The sequence below is a fragment of the Dromiciops gliroides genome, chromosome 3, assembly GCF_019393635.1.
Source record: "Dromiciops gliroides isolate mDroGli1 chromosome 3, mDroGli1.pri, whole genome shotgun sequence".
Taxonomy (NCBI): Eukaryota; Metazoa; Chordata; class Mammalia; order Microbiotheria; family Microbiotheriidae; genus Dromiciops; species Dromiciops gliroides.
This window is the reverse complement of record NC_057863.1, coordinates 71,395,112-71,410,949: the sequence shown is the minus strand read 5'-3', so window position 1 is coordinate 71,410,949 and position 15,838 is coordinate 71,395,112. Positions and strand designations below refer to the sequence as shown.

At 46.8% G+C, this 15,838-nt stretch overlaps 1 protein-coding gene across 1 annotated transcript in view; it reads right to left on the bottom strand.

Moving 5' to 3' along the window:
- IGFBP5 (insulin like growth factor binding protein 5) overlaps positions 1-12,829 on the bottom strand; it is a 29,614-nt gene extending 16,785 nt beyond the window's left edge. The window contains exon 1 of the mRNA XM_043996601.1: positions 11,676-12,829. Within this exon, the coding sequence (XP_043852536.1) occupies positions 11,676-12,009 (334 nt within the window). The 5' untranslated portion in view covers positions 12,010-12,829. The remainder of the gene's footprint in view (positions 1-11,675) is intronic.
- Between the last annotated feature and the right edge of the window lie 3,009 nt (positions 12,830-15,838).

Sequence of the window (15,838 nt, the reverse complement as noted above, 5' to 3'; positions counted from 1 at the left end):
AGAAATGAGTATAGAGAATAAGCTATAGGAGGCAGCTAGGTGGCACAGTGGATAAAGCACCGGCCTTGGATTCAGGAGGACCTGAGTTCAAATCCAACCTCGGATACTTGACACTAGTTGTGTGACCCTGGGAAAGTCACTTAACTCTCATTGCCTTGGCGCCCCCCCCCCCCATGGCCAAAGTAACTGGGATCAGAGCATAAGCTATAGAGGTCTTGGTTTAGAAAGAGCAACATCTGACTAAATCCTAAATAACCATCATCCCAAAACCCAGGAGATAATGAGCACCAGAAAACTCTCATTTCCTGTTCTCTTGGAATCTAGGATATATTAGAAGTCTTAAATGCCTAAGGGAAACAGAGGTGATTCACTAACTCAACTGACAATTCCATTTCAGGTTCAAATCCATTCTCCAGAATGGATTGTGGTGGTTGTTGTTTGTTTGTTTTTTGTGGGGCAATGAGAGTTAAGTGACTTGCCCAGGGTCACACAGCTAGCATGTGTCAAGTGTCTGAGGCTGGATTTGAACTCAGGTCCTCCTAAATCCAGGGCCGGTGTTTTATCCACTGCACCACCTAGCTGCCCCTTTCAGGGATTGTACAAAGCAATAGTGGTTCCATTTATTTAGGGTTTTTAGGAAGACCAAGTAGTACAAAAGAAGGTGTGCTGGCTTGGTTGGAAAGGACTGTGGTTCAAATCCTGCCATTTGTTACCTGTGTGACCTTGAACAAAGGAGGGGCTTATCATAAAACACGAAATTTGTTCCAGCTTGGTTGGCTAAAGTCCTTTCTAACTCTATGGTCCTAAGGCATACAAAGTGCTTTCCTCAAGCAGCTCTGTAAAGTAGGAGATACAAACATTATTATCTTTATTTTTACAGATGAAGTAACTGAGGCTCAGAGAATTTGGGCAATTTTTCTGTAGCTACACACTACTGGTGACAATTCAAGCCCTGGTCTCCTGACTATAATCCAGCGTTGCCTCTAATATGCAAGCTCAATATTTCTCTGTGGGAGGAACAAATTTGGTGTTTTAAAAAGCTGGCCTATGGGAGTATGGCATAGTGGAAAGCCCACTGGACTTGGACATCAGGAAGCCCTAGCTTCAGATCCTATTCTGGAGGCTTACTAGCTGTGTGATCCTGAGCAAATCACTTAACTTTTCTGTATCTCAACTGTAAAATGGACATGATTGTGTCTCAAGTCTCTTCCATCTCTAAATCTATGATCATATGAACCTGGGCCAGGAGACCCTGGGAAAAATGGAAGAGAGTGGGCTTCATACTGTTCTCTTCCTCGAGAATACCCCAGAGTGTTTGGGGATCTCATCTAAAGAGCTGACTCCAAGTCACCTGTTAGCCCCCAATCATTTATCCTCAGCTCTGAGCCTAGCTCCCTAGCTCAGGAAGCCCCTGTCAGGATGTCACCAGGGGCTTTATTTTTGGTCCTCAAGCTCTTTGGAGATGCCTTCTAATCCCGGGACCTGATCCTGAGGGAAAATGACTCCGCTGATACAATGCTTAATTTTATCCTGCCCTGCCTCCTCCCATCCCCCTGAACTACATGTGACTATAAATAATTCTCCTTGCTCCTGATTGAGCGGTTCATGTAGCCTGAGTGTACCTCTTGGCTGAGCCAACAGTTATGGGTTTCCTCATGTACATTACTCCCAACCATCATGATGTCCCAGACACCTGAATATAACATGAATAATCCCTGTACAGGGTCATCTCACCTTTCCAGGGAGAACACTCCTCAATTCAACTTAACAAGCATTTATGGAGCTCCTAGGCTCTGCTGGGCACTGTGCTAAGCAAAGCCCTCAAAGATGCTTAGAACATTATATGCCTAACTACAAGATAATTTAAGGAGGTTGAGGGCACGAATAACTGGGGAGATGGAGGAGGCTTCCCTTAGGAGGTGACTGACCCAGGAAGTAATCCTTAATGGAAGATGATTTTAAGGGCAGCTGATAAGGGAATGAATTCCAGGAATGGGGCGGGGGTTGGGGTACCACCTTGTGTGTCTTGATGGTAAATTCATGGAGGAGGGAGATGGAATGGGGAATTGGGTGGACAGCTAGTAATCTAATTTGGCTGGTATGCAAAGTACACAAAGTAATTTGAGATAAGACTGGGAAGGTGCAAGTCATGACTAATGTGATAGAAGGTTGGAAAGGTAGGTTTGGAGCTAAAAGGTGGAAATCTTCTAAAGCCAGGCTGTTTGGATTTTATCCTGGGGGCAACAGGGAGCCATTGACCATTCTTGAGCAAAAGGGTCAACACTGTCAGACTTACACCTTGGAAAGAATGTTTTGGAAGCCAAGAGAGACTGGAAGCTACTTTGATGTTTTATTCCCTGGGCAAATAGAAAGACCACTGGCAAGATCCATTCAGTCTCACCATTGATTCTAGACAATTGATGGGATGGGATCTGAGCATGGTGGGGACATGTAGGGCTAAGTTTGATTTACCATTCCTCAGAGGAAAATGACAGAAACAGAGCAGTGCCTTTTGATTCGACTTTTGGTAATTATCAGTCAACAGCCCACTCCCTAAGGTTCAAGTCTATCTCTCCTACCTGAAGCTCTTCCAAGAAAATGTGTCTACCATTCAGAAGCAGCCCACCTGCCTCCACCCTTTTTCCAAATGGAAATGACAACTCTGACACCCAGGGCTATTGAGTGAGGAGCTTGAGCCTGACCTTGATTTCAGAGCCTGGGAAGCCCCCGGCCTTCTGCCAAGACAGGTTGGTTACATTTTCACAAGCAAAGAATTGAGTGAAAAATGGAATAGATTCTAGGCCTCAGCGGTTGATGTGACCTTAGGTCGTGTTACTGACCCACCTGCTTTAGAAAGAAAAAAAAGAAGAAATTGGCAAGCTTTGCTGGGTTCTTCCATATATCGGTGTCCACCTAAACCAGGGTTTAGATGCACATGGTAAGGTATGAGCTAGTGAATCATCACCTCTGTCCCCTAGCATTCTAGCCAACCCGTCAGCCCCCTGCTAAGACCTGGGCCTTGGGAATACTGCCACCACTTGGGAGACCAAAAGACTGGATGATGACTGTGAAAATAATATAAAAAGTGTCTCATTCTCCTGAGGTCTGACAGTTTCCTAGCCTGTCATGCCAAATGACTCAATGGCAATTTGCAGAAAGGGAGAAGGTGTATGTGTGTGTGTGGAAGGGGAGCTGGTGAGGACTGGGTGGAGGTTTGTAATGCCCCTCCCCGGTTCCTCCTACTACCCATTCTGTCACTGGCCTGAGTCTGTCTTTCCCCAGGCTCCTGGAAGAGACTGTTTTCTTTTCCTTTGTGGTCAGTATCAGACGCGCATGTTCTGGGCTTCTTTTAACCTGAATTATAGGCTGGAACGGAAATGGGCACCAGCCTTCCAAGAGGAAAACCAACCTAGACAACTGTCATGCCGAAAGGAAGAGGCAAGGGGAAAAATTGCTAGCTTGGGGAGGGCAGGCTCAGAAAGCTATATTGACATGTCAGAGCTGGGGCGCCTGACTCCCCACAACTGAGTGACTTCCCCCTCTGAAACAGCAGGAGAAATGGTGTATTCTGGGCCAACAGGCTAGGCTGTGGCCAACGGCGAGTTGGGAGACCTCCCTGTGCCTCAGTTTCACCACTATGCACAAGGGTGAAGTAAGAAGTAGCTCAGGGTTTGAGGTCAAAAGATCCCAGTTTAAATCCTGGCTTTGCTATTTACTACCATTGTGACCTTCGACTTCAACCTGTCTGGATCCTGTTTTCCTCACCTTACATAACTGGAGGCTTTGACTAGACACTAAATGGAGATCCGATTCATAGACAGAGGCAATGATAAACCAAATAGGTTTCCTATTCACTTTCGGGGTTCGATCCCCAAATTTAGAAGCTGGGGCAATAGACGCTTGTTATATGTCCCAGTCCTTGGCTATAATAGAATCCCTTATTATATGCATATATTAGATATCCCCCCATATATGGGTATGTGTGTAACAAGTATATATAAAAACACATGTATTTATACACATATACATATACAGAAACCTAGGAGGGTTGGGTAGTAGGGAGATAGTAAAAAAAGGAGTAAGAGAAGGAGGGGGAGGAGAAAAGGGAAGAGGAAGAAGCAGTCTAGTTTTCAGTTACACATTTATTTATTTCTCTGACCTGGTCCTGGGGACACTTCCACTCATGACTCATCAGAACTCGAGCTGCCCAGAATGAAGCAGGGCAGGCTATTCTGTACTGTACATGAAGGCAAGTAAGTATATCTCCTTAACAGTCCTTGGGGTGGGAAGGAAGGGAGAAGCAGGGATCAAGTGGGTCTCTTTTCTTGCCCTCTGACACCTCTCCTCCCCTCCACATTTCTTGTATTGTACCCATTTTGGGTGTAACAAGGGGAGTCTTTTCTGGAAGTCAAAGCAGAGGGTGAGGATGCAAATGCTATGGCCTAGCTCCTTGGCTCTAGCTCCCTTAAACTGTTCTTCTGGGAGTTGGGAGTGGGGTGAGTAGGTAGGCAAAGATGACCTACAGTTGTTCTAGTCCTAGGTGAGGGAGGGTGTTAAAAGTTGAGATCTCCCCCAGAACACTCCAGTAGGAATCTCAACCATTGGTGGAGGCAGAAAATGAAGGAGGAGAAAATTATCACCTAAAAATTGTGGGGAGGGGGAGGGGGAGGAGAGGGGAGCAGTTGGGAGGGGATAGCTCCTGTATTATGTTATTTTAGGGGGCAGGGAAGACCCCTCTTCAACACCCTCAATCAATCTCGCTAAGATCATACTACCTTTCTCCAGAGTGAGATAGCAAACTGTAAGGAAACTTCAGAGGTTACTCAGGTCCCGAATTAGAAGTGCGAATTCAGCCTTTTGTTGTAGTTTCAGAATTTAGCAGGAGTGGGAGCCCACTCAGGCATTACCCCAGATTTCCGGGAAGTTCCCTAACTAATCAGAATCAAGGATTGTTTACAAGTGGCTGTTCATTTTTTTTTTTTTCAGATGACGGGGGAGGGGAGGAAGAATATTTTTCAAAGATTCATCTAGTGGTACTAAGCCATTGTATAACTGGGCTTCCTTCCCTCTTTTTTTTAACACACCCAAGGAAAGATTCCGGACTCTCAGATCTCATAGATCCTACTGATATAAGATGCCCCCCAGTGGCCACTCTGGGCCCTACATCTCTGCTCAGAGTACAGGCTGAACATCTCTGGGTATTTGCTGTGGTTCTGAGAGACAGCAGGGTAATCCTGATGCCACTAACTTGACTTTGACCTCATGGTGCCCTTGGCAGACCCAGCATCTCCTCTCCCAAGAGGAGCACAAGATCAACTTGGCAGGAATTCCCTTCCCTTTCTTGCTTAGGGACAGTATCAATGCAGCACAACTGCATTTGGTTTCTCAACCAAAGAATCTTCTGATCTTTAAAATGAATATTCAATAAAAGAAAATTAGCCCAGGTTCTTAATCTCTCCACCCATCTCCTTTCTTAATTACCTACTCTCTTCCTCTTATCCAATCAAATATTAGGAAACCTTAGCTGAAAACTGTTTTGCTTAATCCTAGTGATGGCAAGGTCCTCCAAAGTTCATTGCATCCATCCCCCTGCTTCTGAGGAGGAAGTTCTTTCTCCTGGTAGCAGGAGGTGGCCCTATTAGCCCAGAGAATGAAAGAAAAGGAAAGATGAGGATTAGAGAATGAAATAGAGACCTCACTGCTAGGGCATGGGTGGGCACACAAGATGCTCTAGGGTTGGCTTCCTAGTGGCAAATTCATTTTTATTTTTTTTTGCAGGGCAATGAGGGTTAAATGACTTGCCCAGGGTCACACAGCTAGTGTCAAGTGTCTGAGGCTGGATTTGAACTCAGGTCCTGCTGAATCCAGGGCCAGTGCATTATCCACTGTGACACCTAGCTGCCCCCGGCAAATTCATCTTAAAGATTTCCCCCAAAGAAGAGAATTCAAATAATTCAAGTCCTATAGACTGAGAAGCCAGGGCCATTCAAAGCACCCACTGACAGGCCTGGAGGATCATGTCTCTGGGCCTTACCCAGATTTTCTTTCATCCCATTCTTCCCTCATAATCCAGTATCATGGGGCAGCTAGGTGGTGCAGTGGATAAAGCACCGGTCCTGGATTCAGCAGGGCCTGAGTTCAAATCCTGTCTCAGACACTTGACACTTACTAGCTGTGTGACCCTGTGAAAGTCACTTAATCCTCACTGCCCTGGGGGGACAGGGGTGAGGGTGGGGGGACAATAATCCAGTATCATGTCTCCATCAATGATTTCAGAAGAGAGAGAGGTGACTACACAATGGAAATTATGGTCAATTTGAATTTATAGTAAAATGGGGTTGGGGTAGGGGGAAGAAACTTCCTTTGGATATTAAGAGAAAGTAGAGGTTCATGGGAAATATCTCTATTATTTGTCTTTGTAAATATGAACTAAGTCTCCTGGATTCTGTGGATAAGGCAACAGTGCTAGCACAGATGCAAGTATGTTTATCTATGAGTGTCTAATATCTGCTTAGCTCTGTGGGTTTGAGTATGGCCTTGGATGAACTGTTTAGATCAACTCAAAACCATAACCAGTGACTTCAAAGAAGCAAGATTCTCTGTGACAAAAACAAAACTGTTCAAATTCCTCCTTTTCTTTCACTGTAGCTGCCCTCTTCCTCTCCCTCCTCCTATCCTGCCCTCTCTCATCTGGTACCTGATCCATTTCATCCACACATTTAAAGTTAATTTTAAATGAAAAAGATTCAAATTTAGATTCATGGCCTGTTTCTAGTTTCTGGGACCTATATAGAGAGTCTAGGGTTTGGCAATTCCTTCCCCAAAGTTGGATGGGTCTCATCATCATTCATATCAAACATTTCAGTGGTCAATGGGATGCTCAAGCTTTGAGCAAAGATTACACACATACGTACACATATACTATATGTATATGTATGTATATAATATATTCTTTCCCACATGAATATACACATGTGCAAAAATTAAACAATATATACATACATATATACACACATATATATGCGTATCCTTACACACATACATGCATGCATACATATTTACTTTTCCCTCTTCCCTATAGGAAAGGGTTCTTTGTTCCTGATCTTTGTTCTGACCTTCACCATGATCCCTAACCCCGAGGTCAGTACAATTGTCCAGGTTACTACTATGGGTATGCCTGACCCTTTCCCTCCCTTCCCCCCAACTCAAGTTCCAGTCTATCAATCTACAGTTTTCCTATGTCTGTGAAAGCTGGAGCCCATATGGCAAAGCCAAGGAAGAAACCCAGGAAAGGAGACAGAAAAGGGAGGGGGCAGATAGAGAAAGGGAAAAGAAATATTAGGAGAGGAAAAAAAGCAAAAAGGGGAGAAAGGTAGCTCTCTTTGTTGAACTGCATATTTCTCTTGTTTGAGCTGACACAGCGGAAAAAAAAGAAAAAAAGAGGAAATTGGAAAAAAGAAAGAAAAATGCAGTTAGAGTTTAATCTGTCTTTTGCTTTCCCAGTTCTAGCTATGGTTGGCTCACTAGGAAACCTTTCAAAGGCTTTTTTTTTCTTCTTTTTTTGAAAGGAAAGGAAAGGGAGAAGGAATCTGGCTCCCTCACTTTTCCATGAGCTTGTTCAACTCAGTGGACATGAATTTGGCTAATAAAACCAATTCTGGAAGTCAGTTTCCACACAGCTCTTGGATGAGGCAGGAAACTGTGGCTAGGTTGACCACAGAAGGCAGAGAGTGAGGGGAATCACTGACACCTTGCCCCACCCTCCCCATCTGCTGGCCAAAAGGCAGGAAATTCCATACCCCCAAATCTTTGGATTAGGTGATTTTTTTCCCTGTGTCCTCTGAGCAGATGAGCCCCATATCTGACACTTGCTAACCTGTGACAGTGAATAAAGTCCATTCACTGGAGTTGCTCTCCTCACCTATACAACACAGTTGTTCTGAGGATCAAATTTATATAAAACAATTTGTGAACCGTAAAATGATAATAGATACAGGCTACTTCTCTCCAACTCCTGAATAGATTGGAAGCTTGAATTACTAAAATATAGAAAAAAGCAGCCCTGCCCTTCATCTTCATAACCCCTCTCCACTTGACCCCCACTGACCCCCCAAATACTTGGCTGTTTCCCCTTTTTGGAATGCTGGACATCCTATTTAGATATAGTACATCCCCCCCAATTTCAGTAATGGAAATGCATATGGGAGCTGCTTCAGCTATTATAATACAGTACAATCATAAAATTGGTCTCTGTATACATATCTCCTCTTTGTAGTTTAAATCCAGGTTCCCCCCTCCTCCAGGCTCACCATACATAGATGTCTCTCACATAAATATATCTCAGAAATATAACCTTGCTTTAATACATAGAGGCAAATGATGGGTTGTGGCCAAAAGTAAGGTGGAGGGCAGCTAGGTGGTGCAGTGGATAAAGCACCGACCCTGGATTCAGGAGGACCTGAGTTCAAATCCAGCCTCAGACACTTGACACTAGCAGTGTGATCCTGAGCAAGTCACTTAACCCCCATTGCTCCTGCGACAAAAGTAAGGTGGAATACTTCAAAAGCCTATCTCCCTTCCACTAACCTCCCCCCCCATCAGATGCCTAATTACTTCCCACTGGGTCTAGAACAGCACACAGTAGGTGCTTAATAAATGCTCAGTTGCTGATTGATTGATGGATTGCAATCAGTCTATCTGTGTATAGGTTAGTGTCGTGCAATTGTAAGTCTTTGTCTCAAATCTTAACTGTGCAGCTAACTCAACTCGGAGCCTTTGCCTCTTTCCCTGCCTTCGGACTTATGGCCAAATGCGTGATAGCAATCCAGCTCTTGAGCGCCCTCTAGTAGCTCAGCAACAGGCCTATGAAAATATTCTTTCCTGTCCTTTCTTTTTCATTCTTACACTTTTCATCGAAGAAGCCATGGCTGCTTTCCACCCCTCTCGTTCTGACCTCAGAAATGCTGGGGGTTTTTTTCATGGTCTTCCCCTCCCCCCCCCCCCCCACGGTAGTCTCAGGACAAACCCAGTCACCTTGGACATTTCTCCTTCCACCCTCACTCACACTCCCGTCTCTCAAAAGGGCGGAAGGCTAGGGGATGGCAAAAGAGGAATCTAATTTTTTCCTCTGCCAGTTTACCTTCCTTGTGCCATAAACTCTTAAAGGTATTCTAAACCACCCTTCTCTGTCCCTAATTCTGTAACTTTCAAGGACCCCTTTAAATTGGGGGGGTGGGGAAAGGGCTAGGGCGAGGCGATAGATGATGTCTACGTTCCCTTCCAGAATGTTTGAACATTCTGTGATTCCAAGATGTGGCCAGACCCCATTCCCAGGAGAAAGAAACCTTCAGGCAAAGCCAACCACCTCACGTATGTCATACACCTGCTCCGGGGGCGGTGGGGGTGGCGCAGGAGGGGCGCCCAGAAGAAGGCGGAGCGAGGGGGCGGGGAAGCAAGCCAGGCCAGACAAGGGAAACCAGCCCCCTTTTTCACCGAGTGGCCCTAGCCAGTTGCTCGAAGGCGTGGGGTGGGGGAGGGGAGCAGCAGTTTCTGATAGCATCACCCTTAAGAAACAACCTAAGCGCTTGGAGGACTGGGACGCCAGGGTCCTTCAGACTGCTCTCCTTAACTGGTCGGCCTCCCTAGCCCTGACACACACACACACACACACACACACACACACACACACACACACACACACTCGAGCAGCGCATGACGCTGTTTTGGGATACTTTGCATAGTTGCAGTGTGACCAGGTTATTACACAGCGTGGTAGGTTCCAAGACAGGAAATCAACTCATACCTTTTCCCCGGCGCTAAGCTAGTTCAAATCCACATTTCTGAGGATCAAGGCCGGTCGGGCCGCCTTTTTCTTTTTAAGACTCCTAATAAAAATAACCGGGTTCTGGGCCACCTTCCCTGCACCCCGCCCTCTCCACGGCTCCACCATTTTCCTCAAACTGAAACCCCTGGAATTACTTGCTGGACCAAGCCCACTGAGCAGGGCGGGCGGGATGGAAACAGGGAATAGGGGCAAACAACCCCCTGGACACTCAAGCCACAAGATGTCACCCGGAAAAGCCGTAATGCCTTCAGGAGTTTGGCGACCGGGACCACACGGCTGCAGGACACCACAACTCGTTTGCACTGCACTACGGAAAAGAGTGTGTGCGGGGTTAGAATGTATGGGCATGCAGTGGGGTGGGGATGGGAGGCAACAATGACTGGGGTTGGGGCTGCGGGGTGGGGAGGGAGGCGCACCGGGATCTGAGCCAGGAGACTTCTCCAAGTTCAGAATTTTAAGCGCAGTTTTTCTAAACCCTCCCGAAAGGAGTCAATTACAGTCAGTCTGGGCGGGACATGCCCGTGGTTCTGATCTGGGACCTCTAACTCAGGTTCTGCTCTTGCTTTTCCTCCCTCCCTCCCTCTCTTTTTAAGGATCAGGTAAAGTCGAAAGGGGATGGGACCGGGCAAGAGCCCCAGACTTTCCCCAGGGAGACCCAAACCCTATCAATCACTCAGGCCAAGGACTCCAGGATGCTCGACAAGGGGGGTGGGGTGGGCTTGGGGAGGGGCGGAGGTTACAGGTTGGGAGCGAGTCTTAGCTACACAAACTCCAACACTTCAGGCGTGTGCCCTCCCCACCCCCCCAATCTTCTCTTGAATATATGTTCTTGCCCCCCCCCCCCCCGGTACATTTACTCCCCAACGCGTACGGATCTGCCGAACAGTCGGTTGGGAATATTATGGATGGAGACTGGGGGTGGGGGTGGGGTGGGGTGGGGTGGGGGTGAAGAGCAACTGGAGGAGGTTGGATTTCGGAGTCGCCAGTCTTTCTCCCGCCACCTTCCCACCCTCACCTTTACCCCGCGGTACAATTCAAATGTCTGGGGCAGCAGAAGAAGAGCGGGTAGGAAAATACCAGGAGAAGCAGCCCAGCTTTTCGTCTTTGCAGACGGAGCCTGGGCAGCGAGCCAAGCCCAGGCGGGAAGGTGCGCGCCGAGAGGGAGGTGGTGGTGGTGGTGGTGGCGGTGGCGGTGGCGGTGGCGATGAGGGTGTGGGGAAGAGAAGGAATTTTGCATTTTAAAGCCCATCATTTATCCCAAGTTCAAAAGCGCTGATCTTGCATGAGAAAAATAAAAACAGCCCTCACTAAAGCAATTTGCCATTAGTAATGAGGGTGGGGTCCCGAGAATCATATAAACAGAGAACAGGGGAAGGGGAAAGAGAAGGGGTGCAGCAGCAAAGAAAAGAAAGACCCCCCCATTAAGGGAGATTCTCAGTGGATCTTTTTTTTGGGGGGGGTTAGAAACACATTGTGAAGTGGGGGTGGGGGTATGGGAAATTAATGTGCTGGGATAGTGGAAAGCCCCACCCCAGTCTGGAGTTTGGGGGCGTCAGGGGTTGGAGTAGAGAATCCCAGCTGAGATCAGCAGTTGGGAGGGGGTAGGGAGACAGCAAAGAGAAAAGGGGGGGGGGGTCCGAGAGGTTGCGAAGCAGCCTAGAGCGGCGGGATTGGGCAGGTGGTTCCAGTGTCCTGGAAAAAAAAAATCCCAACGCCCAAGTCCAGGCTGGCTCCAAGCCACTTGCAAGGGAAGGGGAGATAGTGGGTTTAAGCACGTCCCCGCTAGCCTCCCGCCGCGCAAAGAATGACCCGGAGAATAAGGCTCCCTCACCAATCTTGGCTTGCTCTCGGTAGCTCTTTTCGTTGAGGCAGACCCCACGTCCGTGCAGGAGGGCGTGCAGGGGCTTCTCCTCGTCCTGTCGCGGGAGGCAGCGGAGCCCTTGGGCGCAACGCTCAGTGTACACCCCGCACGACTGCCCCTCGTTCAGCGCGCAGGTCATGCAGCAGCCGCAGCCGGGCTCCTTGACCAGCTCGCAGCCCAGAGGGCTCGGGGGGCACATGGACAGGGCTTTCTCGTCGCACGCTTCGCAGTGCACGAAAGAGCCCAGGCCCTGAGCTGCCCCGATGCAGGCGGACAACAGCAGGAACACCGTAGGCAGCACCATCTTCCTAAAGTTCCCCCTTACCTTGGGGCACGGTGCCGGGCTGGGGAGACTGTGGGGGCAGGGTGTGTGTGTGTGGAGGGCAGAGTCTTAATATCTGCCCAGCTACCTATTGTCTGGGAAGCAAGACAAGAGCTTTTCTCCTCTCTCTACAAGGGGTTTAAAAAAAAGTGTTGGGAGAAAAATTGAAGTGATGAGAGAGCCGTTTGCAAGAATTAAGGCTTGCAACAGTTTGGGGCAAAGAAAAATAATCGCCAGGTGAACGGAGAAAGAGGAATGGCAAAATAGCCCCCCCCCCAAATCCCGGCTCACCTGCCTTTTTAAAAGTGGGGAAAAAAAGTCCCCACAAGACAGGTAGCAACCACCGGAAAATTTGCTTGAAGATTGGGGAGGAGAAGTTTAAAAAAATTGAAGATCACACCCAAGTGTGAACTCCCTGTCCTCCCTATGAATGCATCAAGTGGATCGGGGTTGCCACGGAGCAGGTAGAGGCTGCCCGATAGACAGACCAAAAAAAAAAAAAAAGAAAAGAAAAGAAAAAGAAAAAGAAAGAAAGAAAAAGAAAAAAAAGATAAGCAAGATTTTTCTTTAATATATAAAAACCCCTCTTTTCTCCCGTCCACCACCTCTTCCAAATCGTCAGGTTCTCTGCAAAGCACGAAAAGAGTCCTGTGGAAGGAGGAGGAAGGGGAAAAATATTCTAAAAGCACCACCACTTTGTAGCTCTCCCAACACTTTTCCCCTGGAGAAGTTTCTAAAGAGACTGATTATTGCCGAGCAGGCTGTCTTTTTTAAATAGACGTTCCCCTGGCTGCCGGCCAGCCGTTCGCTGCAACCGGAGAGCACACGACACCCAGTCTGAAAAGATGCCAGCAACTCGCGCAATATTGCAGCGCACACTCACACGGGCTGGGGGGTGGGGCGAGGACTTCGAGACACCGAGCGGGCTCCCCCTCTAGTCTTGAACACCACCCCTCCCCCCGGAATGTAAGGAAGGGGCGCAGGATTTGGGCCGCTGGAAAGCGGGTCACTCAGAAAGGAGAAGCAGTTCTCTTGCAAGGATGGACACAATAAACCATGTAACTCTGTCGCACCCCACCCCCCCACCCCAAGACTCACACACCCCAGGCTCAGGGAGTTGGAGGGAGAAGCAGTTCAGTTTTAGCCAACTCTATATATACAGAGTCGAAGAAAATCTTTTCTAAGCCTTGCAAATCGGCTGTTTGCTGATGTCTATTTAAGTTACCATGTAAGGTTTGGGAAGATGGGGTTGGGGGGAGGGGAGGGGAGGCGGTGGGCTGAGTTTTTTAAAAAGGAAAAAGGAAAAAAAATGCTTCTGGAAACTTTGCAAGTCCCTGTTCACCTGGTTCTTTTAAGTGACCATTCATTCCCCTTGGGCTACGTTATTAGTAGATGGATGCTTGTGTGAACCCCAATTTCCCCTCACTCTGTCTCTGTGTAAAGGTAGTGTGTATGAATGGCCAGGCTTGTTTTTGTTTTTATTTTTTTGAAGCAGTGGGCAGCACAAAATTTAATATTGTCAAGCAGTGAGGAAAGAGTTCATGTAACAGTAAGTGTTTAGGAAAACCAAAAAATTAAGATTACTGCTGAGAAAATCTAGTTATTTCTAAATCGACTTTATGAAGTATAGCATAATCTCGGATGTCCTTTTGGGTGGATGGGCTTGTTGGGCTTATACTACCACCCACTTTGGGTTCCCTTCACCTTTGTTTCTAAGGACCTTCAACTAGATAGAGTGGTGTGTGTGTGTGTGTGTGTGTGTGTGTGTGTGTGTGTGAGAGAGAGAGAGAGAGAGAGAGCAGCTGAAACTCACCACAATTGGGACACATGCTGGCCTATTCCACTCCCCCCCCAACTTTTCTTAATAAAATTTAAGGAAACCTTAAGCTGGAGCAGAGGTAATGAATTGGAGCTGAACTGAAATTGATTTAGGAAATGAGCTTCAGAGGCCCAGGAAAGGAACAAATGCCCAGTAATTTCTAGGTGGCATTTAAAAAGCAATTTGGGAGTGGGTTAGGAGCTATTCCCCTCTGCCTTCTGTCTTCTTTATGAAATTTCCTTCAGACCAGGGGCTGTATTTCATAGAGTTTGCCACTAGACTGCACCCTTATCTATGATTGAAAAAACTTCAGCAGAGTTTGCTTAAAAATACTTAGCTGGATGGCCCGATTGAATAGATGACCATTTTATGTTGCTAACGTTCCCAGGGCTGTTCTCTCCTCTCACCTGTCAGTTTGCTAGATGGGGATATTAAGGAACAAGGCATTAAATTTTAAAATTGGACTTTTCCCTCTTCTTGACAGAGTGGGGGAGAATACCGACATCTATAGTTTTAAATGGTTCCAAGCTTTTTTCTCTTTGTTTCCCTGTAGCTGAGGTTTACAGGGATTGGGGCACTCCCCCCTCCCCCCCCACTATGCATTTTGTCACTTTTTTTTTTGGTCAGCTACAGATAAGAAAAAAAGTAGAAAAACTTTGTTGTGTACCACTTCCACACCATCTGAACTGAGTCCTGGGACACTGGCAGAATTTGGGCAGAATGGAGAACTTCTGTATCTTTTTTTCCAAAGAAATATGAGCTACCTAGTTTCAGCCATCCTATAATCCTGGGGTGACTGCCATAGACGATGTATCTTTTGGTCTGGCAAACTTCCAGCGGAGGGAAAAATAACACCTCTGAGGAAAGGTGAAAAGAACAGAGGATGATTCACTCGGGAGAAGAGAAGATTTGGTGTTGGGGGGTAGATGTTGGAGGGGTAGGGTTTGGATGTCTGAGCATTGGTATACAAATAAGCTCTAGCAAACCACTGTTCTCCACCTCTAGGGAGGGAAGGCATGGGGAAATGGATCACGGTGGAATGAGAAATTGAGGTTTGTTACAAGGAAGAGCAGCCTTTCCGGAAGAGTTTTAAAGGCAATGGAAAAGCTGCCCAATAAAAACTGGACTTACCTTCCCCAGAGGATTTGAAAACAGATCATTTCTCTCCTCTGGGTCTGATGTGGATTTGTTCGAAGGCCAGTGGATGGGTTGGACAATTTCTGACCCTAAGATTCCATGATGCTGGGGAGCAACATGTTCTTCTTTTGGCTCCCTCCCCCTCTCCCCCCACTAATATTTCAGGTTCTTTTGTTCATTCTACCATTGCTGCAAAGTACAGGTATAGATTCCCTTAAGAGTGCACCATGATAAAGCGTGCCTCAGGGGAAAAAAAAGCATCTATTTTAGTAAGTTTGGTTGAAAGGAGTTCACTTTATCTTTGCCAGATTGTAATTTCAGGGGTCTGACCCACCTCTGAGGTCTTCTTCATTCGATTCCCTTCACTCTGGCACAAGACAGTTTTGAGATACTGTAGTCAAGATTTTCCCTGGAGAGGAAAGAGAATAAATGCTGCTCTCTTGTTCTGCTTCCCTCCTTTTGGGGTTATTAAGTTTAGCTGCTGATTAAAAGGAGATTTCAGCAAATTTGATTTTATAAAGATTGGTCTTTGTGGCTTAATCTTTTAAAATGTCAGTAGCATTTGATCTCCATTTTGTCTCACACAGTCTTCTTGAACTGAAGGAAGGAAATTAGAGGAAAGGATGGGAAGCTTGTAGTGAAGTCAGGGGTCAAAGAGAGAGTGAGATGAGGGAAGAGGTCTGATCTGTATCCACAGACTTCTCAGACTAGAGGAGGGAGTGGAACAAATAAACCCTGTCTCATCGTTACTTCTAGGATAAGGATGGGCTTTCAAAGGCTATTCCTTTTTATGAGATTACCTTGAAGAACTCTTCTGTCTTAGCATGTGGAACTCAGTTATTACAGGGGCTAGGC